The following is an 18,381-nucleotide window of genomic DNA, read 5'->3' as shown; positions in this document are numbered from 1 at the left end:
CTCCAGTGATATCTGACTTGACTTTCCATGGTGCAGATTTGTCTTAAAGTATAAAATAAAAGCTGAAAAAGAAGCAAAAACAGCAGGGCTCAGGTGCAGTCTGTGCATAACTCATAATAAAAACAACTCCCCACAAAAAATGATGTGGTGCATTATGCTATATATATTTGACATTACATAAGCTGTAAAATGAAACTTGGATTTTGTCGTTGCCCTGTATTATTATCAACTGTGAAACCTGTGAGTAATAGGCATGTGTTTATGGCTGTCTGCATGTGAGTCCACATTTATATTCATAAATGTCGGCACATGGCAGGCTGACAGGCAGCGCTGCTGTTCGGAGCAGCCTGTAGAACTGAGTCAACATCTAAAGGGAGCTGAACTTTTTGTCTGTTAGAAACTAATGACTCATGATTATCCCATCCATCTTTGCCAGAATCGAAGACAACTAGAATACAGATAAACAACTTTGAAAGATTAGCAATTTGGTGTTGCACTGCCATAAAGTTGGGAGACTTGGAAGTTTTATAGTTATATAAGGTCAAAGTCAAAGCAGCAGACTGAGTTTAAGTCATACAGCCTGCCACACACAAATACATTTAAGGGGTCGGTATATATTGGGCAAACAGCTTTGGAAACCCTCAACCCTAAAACACCTTCCAATGTCACAAGTTAAGGAGAACTCATTCTTCTTTAAGAGTTCCTCTTTAATTTGAGCTTGTAAATGTTTTTTAGTTACATGCTCTCTACACCCAGGAATGTTCAACAACATGCAAAACATCCAGCACATTTCCAAAAGTTTTTAAGTGGCTTTTTCTCCTTGCAGCTGGTGATCAGAGAAAGTTGGAAACAGAGCACTCAGTCGTCACATTTTCATTATGAGACACTAAGCTGATTTTTTAGCTGCATTTATATTGCCAGGGGTTCCTATCTTTTTCATGACTGGAGAAGCCCCTTGTGATTCATCCAGCACCCAGCCCACTAACCCGACCACTTCTACATTAGAAGCAGCTTTTCTCCTTACGCAAGGAGACCATCTTTACTGCTTTATGTGGCTCCCCAGAGTCCGTCCCCCCCCTCCCCCGTCGTGACTGAAACGTTAATGTTCCTCATCTCCTCTCCCCAATGTAATTAACCCATACTTGTTGGGTTCATGTCCTGCTTTCTCTCTATCTGGGACACATAACAGAGGTGTGCTCTACCTCCATCCCCCCCTTGGTAGCTCCTCATATCCCACAGCCTCTCTTCTTTTGTTGTACGCTTTTGATCAGCCTTGTGCAGCAGCCTCTCACAATCACAATACAGTATGATATTCTGTGTCTCACGAGTCTTTTTGACATGTTTCACAGTGTCTCGTAAAAATATACTTCATTCAAGAGTAAATGTATCCTCCTCTTTAGAAAATAATTTTGAGAACACCAAGCTCAGGTCTGATCTGTGCATGTGTGTGTTTGCGTGTGTGTGTGTTTGCGTGTGTGTGTGCATGTGCGTCTGTGTGTGTTTTTGTGTATGTGGCGTGCATGCATGAGTGTGGATGTGTGTTCTCTCCTCCTCCCTCCCAGCTCAAGTTTGACAGCGATGGAGTGTGTGTATGCTGCGAGCTACAGCAGCAGAGTTCGAGCTGCAACAACCTGGGAGAAACGCTGAAACTGAACCCCCTGAGGGACTGCAACACCATACGGCTACGTCTCAAGGTGAGTGGGAGCCAGCATATGTTTGTGTACTGTGCTGATGATGAGAGCTGTGATGTTTTCATATGTATTAATACTGCAGGCAAATTAGATTAATTTGTAAAATCCAGCCTTCAGAACTGTTAACTCTGTCATTTGCAACTGGTGGGGCTGTCCTGGTTGCTATAGTAACAACATAGTGTACCATACGTACTGACCCGTTGGTGTGTTTTTTTTCTAGTTCAAAGAAAACAATGGAGATGCACCCCCCCTTGCTTCTCACATTATAGCAATATTTCATCACTGTGCAAAATTTTCTGTCGCACCCTCCAACAACAGTAGATTTTATTCATGCAGCCATGTTTCATGCTGCTGTCAAAGTTGGCTTTAACCACACACTGTGATGTTTGACTGTTTGAAATCCATTTGAGTGTCCAAACTGAGAGACAACTCCAGAAAATCAGTTTACACATTGTGTATATCTGGTTTGCAAAAATTGGATTTTGTGTATTTATATATTTTCTTCATTTGCTAGTTTTTGTAAAATCTGGATGTGTAACAGTGAATTTGGGCCTTCAAGCTGTTTGATCTTTATCAGCAGACGTTACCTTTCACGATTTTACTTGTCTATTTTTAGCCAAGTTACCAGCATGACTCTGGGGACGGCAATGTCAGTCAGTCAGACTGAAAAATATGGCAATGTCAGTCAGTCGGACTGGAATATATCAACTAAATTTGGATGGACTGCCATGAAGTTCTGCACAGATGGTCCCACTGCATTCTAATGACTTTGGGGATCCCCTGACTCCTCCAGCTCTAACATGAGGCTGACTCGTGTTTTTTAGTAAGATACATCAGCAGGATTCAGACATTCATGTTCTCCTCAGGATGACTTTCATAAGGTTTATGACCAAATTCCTGCAAAACTTGACATTGCCTTTAGCCTCAGTTTAGTGCTCATTAGCAAAAGTTAGCATGCTAACACGTTTAACTGAAAAGGTTAACAAGGTACACCTTATACCTGCTTAACATGAGCATGTTGGACGCTAGAGTTTAGCTCATAGCCTTGATGTGTGGAGTTACAGCCTCACAGAGCTTCTAGCATGGCCACAGACTCTTCCAGACCAGTCTGGTTACTTCTCTAATCAGAATGAAACCATTAACTTGAGTAGCAGTCAGCAGTCGTTCAGAAATAATTGTCTCTAAATTGCTACAATCGTCAAGTTTAAACGGATGTGTCCAGGTCTCATCTCTCACTGTGTAACATATCCCATGCGAGAACAGTCAGATGATGTAAAAAAACAAAAAAATGTGCTCAGACTCAGATTAATTGGGCAGGAAGTGGAGAATAGCAACAGCATTTGTCTTTCCCCAAGAGGCAGACCTCTTAGTATGCAGTGTGTATCTAGCCTGGGCTGGCTGTAGTTTGCGAGTGCATGATCTTGGTAGATTATCTTGACTCAGAGTGTCTGCAGCAATGATATACAGTATGTGCCACTGTGCCTTTATTGGATAACGACAATCATATCCATTCATTTTATGTCCCTGATTGATTATAAAACATCGATAACCAAATAAAAGACTTCAGAGGATGAAGCATGCTTATGAAAAGAGGAAAGATCAAGCACATTTGTCATTTTGATCATAGCTCATTAAAAGAGAAATGGGAATTGGTGCTGTAAACCTTTATTAAGTGCCAGAGTAGTCAAATGTGTTGAGTTATGTCCGAGAGGAAGCTGTCACGTCCGAGTCCCGAGAGTCCTCGTCCATTTCAGGCGGCTGTTAGACTTTGGCTGGTTCTAATGAACTCATGATGCAGCTGCCATATAGTTCCTCCATCACTTAAATACAAAGCGCATTGGGAGTACTGAATTATCAGAGCAGGTATTAGACCACCTTAAGCTTCTTATTCAGTCATTTCTCAGCAGTAGCTCTTCTCTGTGAAAAAGTTTTGTTTTTTTAAAAAAAGAAATGCAATCAGAAGTACTCATGCCATTCTCTCTTTGCTGACACATTTAATTTCCATCCCATTTTTCTTTTCATTACACTGCCCGGGGCCGTAAAATTATCAGGCGGAGGGAGTATTGAGATAATTTGTGATTTCCTGTAAGGGGGCGGATGTGTAACCTTGCTGTGTAGCTTTCTTCCCTGATTAGCTTGGGGCAAGGTATCTTCTAGAGGTGAAATATCTGGTGAGCAGGCATGTTGAACAGTTTCTGTGGAGGTATTATTACATTGCTTCGCCTGTTAGGATTTATTATGTCATTATGTACATTGTTGTCACAAGGGAAATCACAGAAATGCGCCACCTCACATCTGCACAACAGATGCATTCCCGTAACAAAAATTCAACTCAGATGAAGCCATCATAAATATTTCCTGTCTTACTAGATGCTCGCGGTTTGACTGAGTGATCTCCAGCTTTGATGTTAGAGGATTGTTTGGAAAAATTAACATTCACTGTAATAAACCACCAGATCACAAAACCCGGAAAACAGTTGGTTTATGTGTACTGCTGTGCACAATAATCTCAGGAAAGAGTTTTCACGGTCAAAACTGCACAGCAGGATAGACAATTGATTGACAGTGAACATATTTCAGTACGCCAACTCACATAAAATGGAGATCCACACTGAACAATCTTCATACCAACTGCCTCGCTATTAGTCGACTGTTTGGTACCGTTTGTCCCAAATCAGCAGCTGCTCTGCCAATCGATTTTGTTGAATCAGTGAGGAAAAAAACTGTCCCACTGGTTATGCAAGCTTGAGAATCAGTGATTTCCTTGAGACCTCTGACTGATAACATCCGTCCACAGCAAAGCAAGGCCATTTTCTCAGACACATTCTCAATTAGTATTCCGAGCAAATAATGGCATGTTAGTCAGACCCACAGTGAAGGACGTGAATATGTCTCGCTGTTATCTTTTGTTAGTCACTGCAATGTTCTTTAACACACAAGAACAGGCTACTGACCTTTTTGGTTTGGTTTATTACAACAATGTATTGCAGTAATTTTCATTGTAGTATTTGTAAAATGCAACACATCAGACTTTGCAAAGGATAAAAAGAAAGAAATTGCATTTAGTACTTTGTGGCATCAGCATCTGCTGCATCTTGTCACTGAAGCTCAGAAATTCTCTGAGGGGCTTTGCCAACAGTCTGGACTGACCTCCCTGAAACTGCTGTAGGGCTTCCTTAGGGAAGTGCAGGTTTTCCTGTTATATGCTGTGAAGAGCTGCTTGGGGATGCCAAAGAGAGCGGAGATCAGTACTTTGACCTGCACTCAAACTATCAACACAAACTCCATGTTGGAGTAAGCAGGGAGCTGCCCTTTGGCACTGCGAACCCGTCGTACTTTAAGGAGGCAGAGGGAGCAGCTGGTGGAGGCATGTGTGTGGTTTGTGTGTGGTCAAGACGTTTACAGTTGAGTAGACAACAGTTGCGTATCAGCCAGTTAAGCCCTCTGTAAGGCCCAGCGTGTAATACAATCTGCCACTATAAGGTTGTGGTCAGACTACGCAGCAGGAGTGCAGAGTTAGTGATAGTTGCCTTTGAATCAAATGACCATACAAGCCCTTTTTCATGTTTTAACTCCTATAAATCACATATATTTGACATAACTGTTTTCAAAGCATAGCATTTCATTTTAGTTTTTCAGTTCGGTTCACCCACCTTTAAGGCCGACAGTCTCCATTCATTTTACTGTGGCATAAAAATCGACTTACAGAGGCCTGAGACTTGTGTGGGTCAGGGTTAGGGTCATGACTTTTTTTATTGTGATCAAAGTTATGTTATAGTTGTCTGGTAATGCAGCTGTGAGTGAACTTTGATTTGTTATTATTACACATGATGTTTTACTGTGATGGATGACTTTTCGTCATCAAGTGTCTGCAATTTTAGTTTGTAATGTAACAAAATGCACTAAAATACACTAAAATGAATTCAAACCAAAAGTTGGTCATTAAAATTAATGAAGTGGGATATCTAATCTCCAATATATGATCATTTGCTCCCTCAAATGCTTTCAGATATCCTGCCTTTAATAATAAACGTCCTGTAATTGAATCTAAGCTAAAAGCAAAGACAATCTCCTTTTGCCAGATTTTCCATGTTTGAAATGACGGACTTGTCCCCCGTCCACAAGTCCTGCAGACTTTCCTCCTACACAGAACATGTTCCAAAACCGTTAGCTTCCAAGGCAAACATTTAGTAGTTGTATTTCATGACATGCACTGCACAACTTCAACGTCGCTGGTTCCAACCCATCACAGCTTTAACTTCCAGCTCCGCAGCCTTGATCTTTGGCAGCTAGTTACTGGATATCAAACATGTTTGAAAAACAGTTGCGGGGCTGGCAATTCTGAACGTCTCAGATGCCAACTTGATCCTTTTTATATCACAAACTTCAAAAGCAATGGAAGTGAGTAATCGGATCTGCTTGGCACAAAGCCACCACTTGCTATAAACACCTCGCCTGAACCTCCTTTGAAAAAATTACCTCCATGGACCTGCACCATGACAACAAAACACTACCTGGTAGATCTCAGTGTGGCAGCTGTCCTCTCTGCACATTATCAGCAGTCTAATACAAGTGGGGCTTTGTAATGCTACTTGTAATCTTCTGCCTCCTGAATCTGGTGAATAATCTATGCGGCAGCCTGGAAAAACACTTTAAGTGGTAACTGGGAGGCTTCATACATGATTTTGACTAAAACAAAACAAAAAATGAGGTGTACTGAGGTTTAAATTCCAGTATTAAAAGTCTCTCCTGTTCTTGTCTTTTATGAATCATATGTTATATTCATAGATATTTTGCACCTGTGTGGGTGTTTCGCAAGGTTGTGGCTGCTGATGTGAGCTGGAGAAATCCTAAAGTGATTTGATTCACTTCCTCTTGTTTTGCTGTGAGATATTTAAATTAAGGCATCCAAAGATAAAGTCTAGTCTGCAATAATTGTATAAGTGAATTAATTGTGAACTTTATAAAGACAAACTGCATGTATTTTGTGTATTCAGACATCTGACAAGGCTGCAGATCACCTAGATCTATTTTAAAATGATATCTAAAAATGATATTTAGTTTTTCTCATATGGAAGCCGCAATACATCATCCTCTCTCCTCTCAATATGCTCCATGCGCTGGACAGTCGCTATTCCTAGAGCCAATTTCCAGGCAGGTGGTATTACTGCTCCTGTGCTCCTCTTCAGGAAATTAATTCATGCAGTGGAGTTATTAAAGGTTCATTTGTTCGAACATACAAAACTCAATATGGTTTAAAAATGGAGTCACTTAAAGGTAGATTATTTTCTACCTTTTAGAAGAATAGCTCAAACAGCGGCATAATGGCACTGCAGTCATAACTCTTTTCCCTGGGTTAGTATTTCACCAGCATGCACATTTAATTTTTGCTGACAGATTCAATACTGATTTGTCCCCCCACTGTTCACTTCATTGCCAGAGTGTGAATGTGTATTTCCTCGCGCTTAACCTTGGATGTTTATGGGGTTGTTTTCCCGATTATTGAATTTGTTTGCAAGGTCTGCACTTGCGTAATCATCATATTTCTTTTTATCAGCATTTAACCTTTGAATGTATTCTAGATATGTTAACAATGCAGACAAGGCCCTTCCTGCTGCTGTGTGGTTTTCTTACTAAACCAGATATTTGTAGAAGTGTTTTCTCACCCAAGGCCACCCTGCTGCTTCTCTGAACTTGATTACCTTACCAGTGACATCACCGCTGTTTGTGTCACCTTCAGTCTTTTTTTCGCGTTTCCTCCTCTTGTTCCACGTTTCTCTCGTATTACTCATATTTAACGTTCTTTACACTAACCGTCTTTTCTCCCTTTATCCTCTCTTCACATTCTCTGCTACACTCCTGTCGTTTGCCTTATTTTTCACACTCTTCCTCCTCCTCTTTTGTTCCCTGTTCCTCTAACAGCCTCCTCCTCTCTCCCCTCTCCTTTAGGAGCTGCTGTTCAGCGTATGTGCCCTTAACGTCATCTCCACCATTGTGTGCGCTCTAGCCACCGCCATGTGCTGTATGCAGATGGTCTCAACTGATGTGCTGCAGATGGTGAGCGTGATGGAAAAGCAGACAACAACAAAAGCTGATCTTGTTTTCTTTATACTGGCCACCTTGCAGTTAAAAAAAAAAGTAATTTCTTAGTCTGACGATCTTAATTCTTAGGTTAGGTAAACATGTGTAGCTGCCAGCCATTATCCATTTTAAGATAGTGGAAGCCAATGTTTGCAATGCTTTTGCTTGGTAAATACAAGTTAATGTTGACACAGACTGTAAAGGTTAATTGCCACCGGACCTTTTTCAGTGTCCTGCTGCATCTCAAAAATATGTTGGATTTAAAGAGAACAGCTTCAGATCTCACTGGATTTTTTTTTCCCTCAAAGGTACACCGTCCTCAGTATGACCCTCTTTTGTCATTTTATGTGGAACAATGAAACTATTACCAACAGCTGAATGCTTCCAGTCATGAGGGAAATTAGCATGGCCAAGCTCCCTTTGTGTTTCACACCAACAATAGTTATTTCATGCCTCTAAACACATCAACAAATGGGAAGATAGAGCAATGCTGCCAACATGATAGCAAATGTGAAATAGCTTTGCAGTAATAAAATGTGATACAAGAAGCTTTTATACATTTTATGAACTATGCTGCAAATTTTGTGCATGCCGAAAAGAGCCTGGAACTGGCGCGCTGGGCTGGATGTTAAGCTTGGCTTGGTAACAGGTCGAAGTCGCAAGAAATCAGCAGTGATCTCAGCTATATAAAATTAATAAATAAGTGGAACTCAGAGTAGAAAGAAGAGGCATTAGATCAGTGTCACCTTCACTGGGTCACAAGTCAATAGAGCCATATGTAAATCAGGCCTGACCAAATGAATGCTGCTAATTTATGTTTGACTTGTGAAAGCTGTAATGTTTAAGTCAACTGGAAACATTCGTGTGACCTAAATGATTATATCTGCTCACCATTATTGAAAACATATTGAGACATATTGAGTTTGTTTGATTATCAATATTTTCAACAGTCAAATGATTACATGTATGTGAAAAGGTTTGCTGATGATGATGAGCCTACGGAGAATATCTCTGTACGCAGCAGTTCCTCTCGTCTTTATGAAGCTTTTTTTTTTGCATCTTTCAGCTCATTGTTTTGGTTTTGCTGTTGTGGTTCATTCTCACCAATCTAATCAGTGTCATTTTCACTGAAAAGTATCTGATAAACCCTTGGTATCTGCTCAGCCAAAAGCAGCACAAACAGAGTTAGCGACTAGCTGGGGAACATGGTGGAGCTTGTAGAGGCTAAAGGGTCAGATATTCCCCTGAGGAGTTGGTGCAGACCAAAACAGAGCTAAAAGATTCACCCAGTCGCCAGACACACGACTCCAAATAAATGATAATATTGCTCCATGTCTGCAGGATGTGTAAATAGTGTTTGCTAACATATCCAATTTACAAGGTGATTATCTGTCACTGTTGTGTTTACACCTCGTTTCCACTGCCACTAATTGGAAAAAAAAAATCAGGTAATCCATGTTTAAACAGCAATCACAAACAGTGATGAATGATTACTTTTTTTTTTATCCTTTGGACCATAGAAGAAAGGTTATTACTCTTTTGCATCTGTGACTATTTCAGAAGAGACATAGAGATGATAAGAAAGGCAAAAAAAACCCAAAAAACACCAGAATTTGAATTTTACAGCAATTAAAATCTCAGATTATCAAAATTGTGGACACGTCATTCTCAGAACATCTTACTGTCTAGACCTGTGTAGCCTAAATATGAAAATGCATTTTGTGAGTTAATTAATTAACGATGAATTATTAATAATAATTGATAGATAGATATATCATAGATATATTTTCTGATGACCAATGAATTGGGGGTATTTATTTATTTATTGTTTGTCTGTTTGTTTATTTTATGTCTATCTGTAATTACATATGACTGCAGACACAACATAAATGTATGCAAGTAGAAAATTACAGCATTTGATGAGGGCAAGATTATCAAAATAGACATGCACACCAGAAGAAAAACATCTGAAACCTGAGATAGCTGAACATGGCAACAATGGAGTCATGGGGAGATAAGGCCAGGCAAGTTTATTTGTAGCACCTTTCAAGGAGACAATTTAAAGTGATTTACATAGGACAGAATGACATTAAGAAAAGATGAAAGAAGAAAGGCAAGATAATATAAAAAGGCACACACAAATAGGATTTTAAAACAAAGAAAATGGAGGATAAAAGTAAGCCTAAATAGAGTAAGACAGTAGAAAATAAAAGGACAAAAGCTCTGTGTCTTATCTCCAACAGTCTTTCAGAGTTTCCAAAAGTGGCCTCTTTTCCCATTTACCACAAGAGGTGTTAACCTTTTATTTAGCTCAGTAAATTTAGCCAAGTCAATAGCAGCAGTGGCAGCCTGGAGATTAGAAAAGCAGGCTGGCTGTGACTGGAAAGTTGTCCCACTTAAAAACGTCTGAGTGAGGAAAGTAAGTGTGCAGCCTTGGAGACTGCTGTTGAGATGCCCCTGAGCAAGGCACTTGATGAAGTGGCAGTGAAGCTTGTTCAGTGACCCAACAGCACAGATATGAATACGTGCAACTGCTTGAAATAACAGCAGGGAGGTGCTGACAGATTTGCTCAGTCATGTCTCCCTGGATGACTTCTGGCCAAAAATAATGTATAAACAACTAAGTACCATGTGCAATAAAGGCCTGATAACAGTTGTTTTAATGCTGTGTTTCAGTTTATGCCGCACCGAGCACGAGCTCTAAATGCTGACTGCATGACCCCCCATGGAACCATCCTCCACCAAACACTGGACTTTGATGAGTTTATTCCTCCCATTCCCCCACCACCATACTACCCCCCAGAGTACACCTGCACCCCCTCAATGGATGGACAGAGGTGAGAGGCAAAATATTACTCATCAGCATCACATCTTAGTGCTAACACAAAGTGCTCTGTGCTCCCCACACTCTGGTACCAATGTATCTTCTGGGATATGAGGATATTTTCAGGGAATATACGATAAAAATTGTAATTTGCTAACAAAAACTGTTGTGCAAAGTTTACCTGGCACGGTAATTACAAAAAACATTTGTAAATCAGAACAGCCTTTAAAAATGTATAATTGCCTCGTAGCCCAAAATACTTTGGCAATCCCTAAACTCTTTGTTAAATATTCAGCAACACTTGACACCGAATCATGTCCCTTTCTTAGTGGAAAAACCACAACTTCAGTTGATGCTGCTTATTGCAGTATATAATACAAAACAATACAATTCATCTTCATCATGGTGGAAATAATAAATTAAACATTTGTAACATCACATCTACACTACTCACAAAAAGTTAGGGATATTCGGCTTTCAGGTGAAATTTCAGGATGAACCTAAAATGCATTCTAACCTTTCCAGGTGAACTTAATGTGACCTTCTCTAAACTTTTGAATGCGCATGTCCAACTGTTCAGTGTTTCAGTACTTTTTGCACAAGTTGCTGTTCTCTAACAAGGTGATTAACAGCAACATTCACAACAGGTTTGATCCATGAATCAACCAATACATTTCCTGCTTCAGTTAGAATTGGTATTTAAACAGTCCTCCTCATCGTGCTGTTCACATTCTGACATCATGAGACCAAGACGACACCTAACAGTTGATCAGCAGCACCTCGCCACTGGAGGCTTCAAACAGGAAGTCCTCAGACGGAGGTGTTCACTGAGCTTAGAGGGTCACAGAGTGTCATCAGGAGGTTGTAACAGTGATACAGAGAGACTGGAAGAGTCACAGAAAGGAGAGGAGTGGACGTCCTTTGGCCACATCCCAATTTATTGAGACACTGAAAATTTTTTGTTGTGGTATACCCACCACTGTTGTTAGATTTTCTTCAAATAAATTGTTTAAGATGAAGAAATTACCATTGCATGCTTCTACTTAAATGCCCTACTTTCATGATATAATATCACTGTAGCATTCACTTTTTACATTTTCCATATATTTCACCTGAAAGTCGAATATCCCTAACTTTTTGTGAGTAGTGTATGTGCACAGTGAAACAACTATCAATGATCAGTTGTATGCAAAGCGCAGTGCAAAACAGAGAATAATATTTGTTATATCAAGTGAAGTTAAGAGAGTGTAAGTTACTGATTGCAGTGGGAATAAATGTGCAAATTTCATTCTTTTGCCAAAGGCAACATAAAGCACCTCCCAGAGGGAAGCAATTCAAATTGGGCATCAAAGCGCTGAGTGTTTTACATATAATACATTGGGCATTGTTTCTGGGATGTATTATTTTTATTAAACACATTTTCGGAGTTGCTGGTTGCTGCGTGTGAGTTCAGGACACTGTACCTGGCTCAGTGGCCCTTCCTTAAATTGCAGCAAAGAGAGCAAAGTAAAAAAAAAAAAAAAAAAAACAATTGCAATGATCAATTTTTCAAAGGCTGGTAGGTCAAAAACAGGAGGGGAGTTTTGCTTAGTGGGAGCTGAAAAGATGAGGTCTGTTACACCTTCTTTCTTGTATGGTACAGTAACTGTCAGATAAGGGATTTTTCCAAGTTAAAAACTTGACATTTTTATTTACTGCCGTAAACCAGCGTAGAATCTGCAGATTCCAAAAGCAACACTTGCATCCAAAGACAAATCCAAATCCGTCACATTAAGCAGCAGTGGCATGTGTCTGTTTACTATCTGACTGTGACCATCACATGTGGTATTATCATCCATGGTCAGCTCAGAGCATTTCCCTCCGTTAAGCAGCTGTGACATCCGTGATGCTCAGCCGTTTTGAAAGATGGGTAGACCCCCCCCCCCCCCCCTCCGCCTCCCTCCCTCCATTTTCTCAGTCTTGCCAGAGAGAGTGTGCTGCTGATGTATCCATTTGGCAGGAAGCCACATCTGTTTGTCAATTATGCCATAAATATCAACAAGGCAGAGGAAGCATTTATGGTGTCCCTGCCCAGGGCCAGGGATGTGTCATGACATCATCATGCCTCGGATGATTGGTGGAAACTCTCTGGTTGTATTTCATGCTCCGCCACTTTGGAGGAGAATAGGGTTGTAATTAAAAGATATGACTGTGCGCATGGCTGCTTGTTCTTAATTGGCAGCATATGAAACTGTGGTGGTGCAGAGAATAATACTCTACCCTTATATACCGCCCGAATTGGACTGTTGGGGACAAGAGGATAGGTTTCTTCCTTTTTCTCTTATTGTATTTAATAGAAAATATGGTATATTTCTGACTCAGATAGGCTGGATATTGAGACTTGCTGCGCTAGTTTCTTACACACTCTGCACTGTGTTAGTGGCTCAGTAAACTCCACTCTTTGTATACCAATTAGTCCAGTTATGCTTTGGATTTTATGTGTTTTTCTTTCTTTGCATGAAACTCTGCTGTTATGTCCCCAACAGAGGCCTACATTTGGACTTTCCCCATTCACCCTTCAGTGCCATCTATGGGGTGCCCATCAACAGCCCAGGAACACTGTACCCAACTGACCTGCCTCCTCCATATGAGTCTGTGGTGGGGCAGACCCCTGCCAGCCAGGTGAGAGAAGAATCCTCTGCCCTGAAGACAACACGGTCTTACACATGCCTTCTGAACAGGAAACTGAGCCCAGGACATTGCATTCATTTCTTTATTTCCAAAGACAGAAGTACAGGAGTAAATTACCTCCTTTAAACATGCACATTTAACATGCATGCCGTAGCAATACTGAGAGTCTACAGCCACGCTGAGCAGCTCTGTTAGACTGCACATCAATGCTCTGAGCTAAATGCTAACATGCTAGCAGGTAGCGTTCAACATTTCCATAATCTCAGTCCAGTGTGTTCGCACAAAATACAGCAGACGCTCAGGGGAAGGTCAGCTTTCAGGTATTTAGTCAAAAAACAAAGGACTAGAAAGATTTTGAAGGAATGGCCTGAAAAACAAAGGGAATTCAAGGTTAAGCCCAAATTCCCCTCAAGTTGTGTTTTGTGAATATTATGATAATATAGACAATAGGTCTTTGTCTAAAAGTTAATTGAACAAACCCAGACGATTCGTAAGATGTTCTCTTCTAAATGGTTGGTATATTTTTCGTCTAAATGGAATTGCTACTGTGTTCATCATGCGCCAGCATTTTGTGTTGCCTGTCGAGTCTTTAAGACAAAATTCCCACTATAATCTGCTGTTTCTGACGTACTCGGGCAGTCTCCTTTGACTGTCATGTTGAAGTGATCAGAGCTTCTTTTTTTTTTCGAGCTGAGGCTTCGCAGCATCTCATTGTTCACAGCTAAAAATAACTGTATAATGTGCAAGCAAATCCTTTTATCATGTATTATATTCTCGGCATCATTTAACACCTGAGGCTTTTAATCCCTTATTTCCATTAGACAAGCTAAATCCATAGTTCTCGTCATTGCCATTTTGAATGGTGTCCTTCAAATGGGAATCAACAGAAGGTTTTCTCCCATGCAGTAGATTAGTAGTGGTTGTTGTAAATAACTAATGAAAGCAGGCAGAGATCGACTGATTGTGTGAGAGAACAGTCAGAGGGCAGGAGGAGCTCATCTGATGAATCTCAGGCTAAAGACCAGCATGATTTAACAAGTTATATGAACATATGTATGTCATATACTGCGCATTTAGAAGCATATTAGTGAATCTAATTCAAGCTGATTATTCAACTCTACGTGGTAGTTTTCTCCACTGATACACCTGCCCTTTAAATTGGGAAATGAATGTGAAATTAGTGTTATAGAGCCCTCTACAGACCAAACTGTGGCATTGAAGGTTAGATGCCACTTTGGCGCTATTATGCAATGCACGCAGCACAAACAGAATATCCAGCATGGACTGATCTCTCCATCTTCTTTATCCTCTCTATTCATTTTAATCACACGGTGCTGTTATGTTCTTCATCTCCAGTAATGATTTCCTCTTTACAGGTCACCACAAGCATAGAGCAACAGGCCACTGAATCCAGCCTGTGTGAGAGAAACACCACTGCGGGACTCAGCACTCAAGGTAAAGACATTTTCACTGCAGTGAACATTGCAGAGGGTTGTTGAACGTGTTTGGCTACTAGTGGTCATGCTGATGAGACTTTTTTTTCCCTTTTCTCAGCCTCGGTGGACAGCGCGTCTCTTATGGTGTCCGAGGTGGCTGATCAGGACCAGACTTGCTCCTCAGAGGACTTGTGCTCCCTGGAGGTGCAGGGTTCTGACTCCTCTCCCTATGGCACGCTCCACACTGCCCCCATCGTTGGAAGCTGCAACAGTCTGGAACTTTGTACACGTGACTCCACACGTTGCCGTCGTGGCCAGGCCAACACTGACGCTCGCCCCAGTGATACAGGATACAGTGAGTCCTCACACACCCAGGATTCTCTGGAACGCTCTCCGGACTGGTCCTCAGAAAACTTTAGCAATCTGGACCAGGAGGACTCCGCGGACAACACACATCCATGTGAGGAACTCAGGGCTGCCATGCACATATGTGACGAGCTTGCATCAGCCAAACATTTACCAGAGGAGCCACCTAAAGCGCCAACACACTCCCTCATTAAAGCCCGAATGATGAGCCGGAAGCTCACTCTCCCGGTCACTCTCCCCCCACCACCTCAGCCTTGCTCCCCCACCTCTGTGGCCTCCTCTGGTGGAACTTCAGCCATCAGCCCCATGGCTCCCTCTCCTTCACCTTCCCCTCCCAGCAGGCCACGTGGCCCCAGGCTGTGCTTCAGTGTTTGGTCACCCTCCTCCACATCACAGCCCCCTTCTACCTCAGCCCAAAGTGGCTACTCGCCCTCAGAGAGGCCTCGGGGACTCCGAGCAGCCAGGAGGTACCGCAAACTGGCACACATTGTCCGTTCCACCAGTGACCCTATCTCCTGCTCCTCTACGACAGCAAGTGAGTGAACGTTACATAAGACTTACACTGCAGCTTAAAATCTCCATCTAAATGTCATTAAAGTGATCAGCCTTAAACAGGAACTCAAATAATCCGTCATTTCTGAGTCATTTTTCAAGCAAAAAAGTCCAAACACTCTTTGGTTTCAGACTCCAATGTGACAATTTGTTGCTTTTCTCTGTTTAAGTAATTGTAAACTGACCATCATGAATCTGTGACTATTGATTGGACGAAATTTGTGCTATTTTCTGATATTTTGCGGACCAAAGAAATAAAAATTAAATTAACACATGCCACTGCTGAAGATTATTGGCTGATTAACCGATTATGAAGTAATTCAACAGTGGCAGCCTTTCAGTCTTTCTTAGCCAATAAGCAATGGTGAATCAGTAACCAGCTAACGCCCTCTTTGTTGATCCACACTAAGTTTCTTGTCGCCCTCTACAGGGGAAAATTCAAGCTGCACCTCTGCAAATAACCCTGCAGTAGGAGATTCAACTCATACATCACCAGAGCAAGGTAAGGATATCTGCTGCTTAACAGCATTCACAAAAAAAAAGAAAGAAAAAACAAACTTGAAAGTCAAACTGCAGACCTTGCAGCATGAAGAGCTAATTTGAAAAACTTTATTGACACAAATGTTTGTTATTGTCACTGCCCAGTGACAACCATATAAAAAGCTGTCATCAAATTTGGTGATTTGATTCTTTTTAGTTAAATTGAAGTATTAATGATTCCTTTATGGTTTAAACAAACTATTGTATTTCATAAGCTAAATAAACCATTTAAAACTCCATTGGGCCAATTGGATTATCTAAAAAACTGGAAGCAAAAAAAAAATCCTAAGCCAATTTTAACTGAGCTGATAATGAGAATGTATTTTCGTTCTTTTCTGTTTTATCTTCAGAGCCAACAGACATTTCAGCAGACATAGGTGGAGCTAAACCCGGCCACACATCTGTCAGGAAGCAGCAAAAGGAGGGCAGGAAAGTTGACATCCACCTTAAATCCCGGGCCCTGCATACACACTCCTCCCATGAACGCCCGCACTCTCTGGCTGATCTTAAGATGTACAAAGACACCAAAATACTAGTGGCCAAGTTCCTGGAGCACTCAAGCTGCAGTCTACCTCCTGAAGTCCAGCAGGTTGTCAACAACATCAAGTGTGTCATCAAGTCGGATGAGAAACACATGGAGGAGGCCATTTTTAGTGCCAATGTCATTGATCAGGTAACTGAATTAGACAGTGTATCATATCCAGTGTTGCAAATCATCGGTTTGTAGCCTATTTCTTTAAAATCTTTTATTCCCTCTGCGAACATCATCACTCTGAACCAAGTCAAATAGGCAACGTATTCTGTTATTACCAGTTGTAGTTATGCGTGTTTATAAATGTATTTTAAATGTCCGTTGAGTTTTATCAAGGGAACATTTCTGTTGCTTTGTGATAGACAATAAACTTGTCTTATCTCATTTAATCTTATATTACATCATCTTTCTATTTCTGTTTTTTTTAAAGGTGAATGTCAGCAGTATATGACTAAGAGTAGATACAAGGATAGCCACCCTGTGAGGCAGTAACGCTCATTACACCCAGAGAACAAACATGTTAGATGGATGAAAATGGAGTGACAACTTTTTAATTTTTAATTTTACTTTTAATGAAAAAAAAAAGCTTACTATTAATGGGACAAAAATGGTGAGGGTTACATCTAAGAAAAGGCCATGTTGTTACCTAAATGGAGAGTGTTTATCCTCTGTATACTGGCACCTTACTGGTATACTGGCACATCTCTAGGACGGCCCACAGTACCATATTAATATGTGTATCACACAATAATTTGATAATGCTGATAAAAAACAAAACCTGCTTCTGTTTTAGGTGAATTTAGTCAGCTTGGGTGTTGATTCTTCTTTTTTCTAATAACGAGTTTAAAATTCACATTGTGGCCATTTCCATTTGTGGAAGATAAGTAAGCATGGCAGCTTCAAAAATGTGGTCAGTGATATTTCCTTAGAACTGCACTGTGGACAAAATGCTTCACTATTAGCTTTTTGTCATAGTTTGCCTGTCACACTCACACATGATGGGCGCTGGCCCGCCAATCGGGAGCAATTTGGGGTTCAGTATCTTGCGCAAGGACACGATTCTTATGTAAAAGCAAACAACAACAAAAAAACAAGCAGCTAGGAATGTGTGTCTCTCTAACATTCTCGGCTATTTGCTGTCATGCAGGTGATGACCCAGCGCATCACTGGCAGTCCCAGGAAGCGTGGCCACGAGGATCTTCACCTCCAGAGCTGTGGTGCTTTGAGTTTGTCCCCTTCCATGCGCCGTCCAAAACACCTCCCACAAACCACCAGCGCCTCCACCAACCCACTGGACACCCCTTCCTCTGAACAAAGCCTTGAGTGCAAAGAGACTATTCTCTGACCACTCTCTCAACAAGGACTCGGATTAAAACTTTGAGGGCATTTCAGGGTGTTGGTGTTGCAGCCACGCAGTGCTGCGAAGCAAGCGTCTGTAGGGAGATTCATATCCCTTCCAGCGGTGAAAGATCAGTTATTTTCACAGTGTGACTGCAGCACAGGCACACTGAAATGGTCTCATACTGTATCTCCTAGTGCCCTGTGAGAACGTGCCAAGTCATCAGCAGAAATGGTAGCAAACTCAGACTGAGCCTGCCAGTGTCTGTCGTGGCTTCTTTCTCATCAGAAAAACAAAAGAATGTTTCTCCCTCAGGGGATCTTTTCTACTGAGTTTCATCTCTTAAAAAA

At 41.2% G+C, this 18,381-nt stretch overlaps 1 protein-coding gene across 1 annotated transcript in view; it reads left to right on the top strand.

Annotated features, from left to right (window-relative positions):
- The window catches only part of fam189a1 (family with sequence similarity 189 member A1), an 87,936-nt gene extending 69,898 nt beyond the window's left edge, over window positions 1–18,038 (top strand). The window contains exons 4-12 of the mRNA XM_070835079.1: window positions 1,530–1,694; window positions 7,641–7,748; window positions 10,449–10,609; window positions 13,122–13,257; window positions 14,643–14,721; window positions 14,821–15,603; window positions 16,051–16,122; window positions 16,511–16,833; window positions 17,840–18,038. Of these exons, the coding sequence (XP_070691180.1) occupies window positions 1,530–1,694; window positions 7,641–7,748; window positions 10,449–10,609; window positions 13,122–13,257; window positions 14,643–14,721; window positions 14,821–15,603; window positions 16,051–16,122; window positions 16,511–16,833; window positions 17,840–18,037 (2,025 nt within the window). The 3' untranslated portion in view covers window position 18,038. The remainder of the gene's footprint in view (window positions 1–1,529; window positions 1,695–7,640; window positions 7,749–10,448; window positions 10,610–13,121; window positions 13,258–14,642; window positions 14,722–14,820; window positions 15,604–16,050; window positions 16,123–16,510; window positions 16,834–17,839) is intronic.
- Window positions 18,039–18,381: the final 343 nt, after the last annotated feature.

This window comes from Pempheris klunzingeri, chromosome 1 (assembly GCF_042242105.1).
Source record: "Pempheris klunzingeri isolate RE-2024b chromosome 1, fPemKlu1.hap1, whole genome shotgun sequence".
Taxonomy (NCBI): Eukaryota; Metazoa; Chordata; class Actinopteri; order Acropomatiformes; family Pempheridae; genus Pempheris; species Pempheris klunzingeri.
This window is presented reverse-complemented; position numbering and strand designations above follow the sequence as displayed.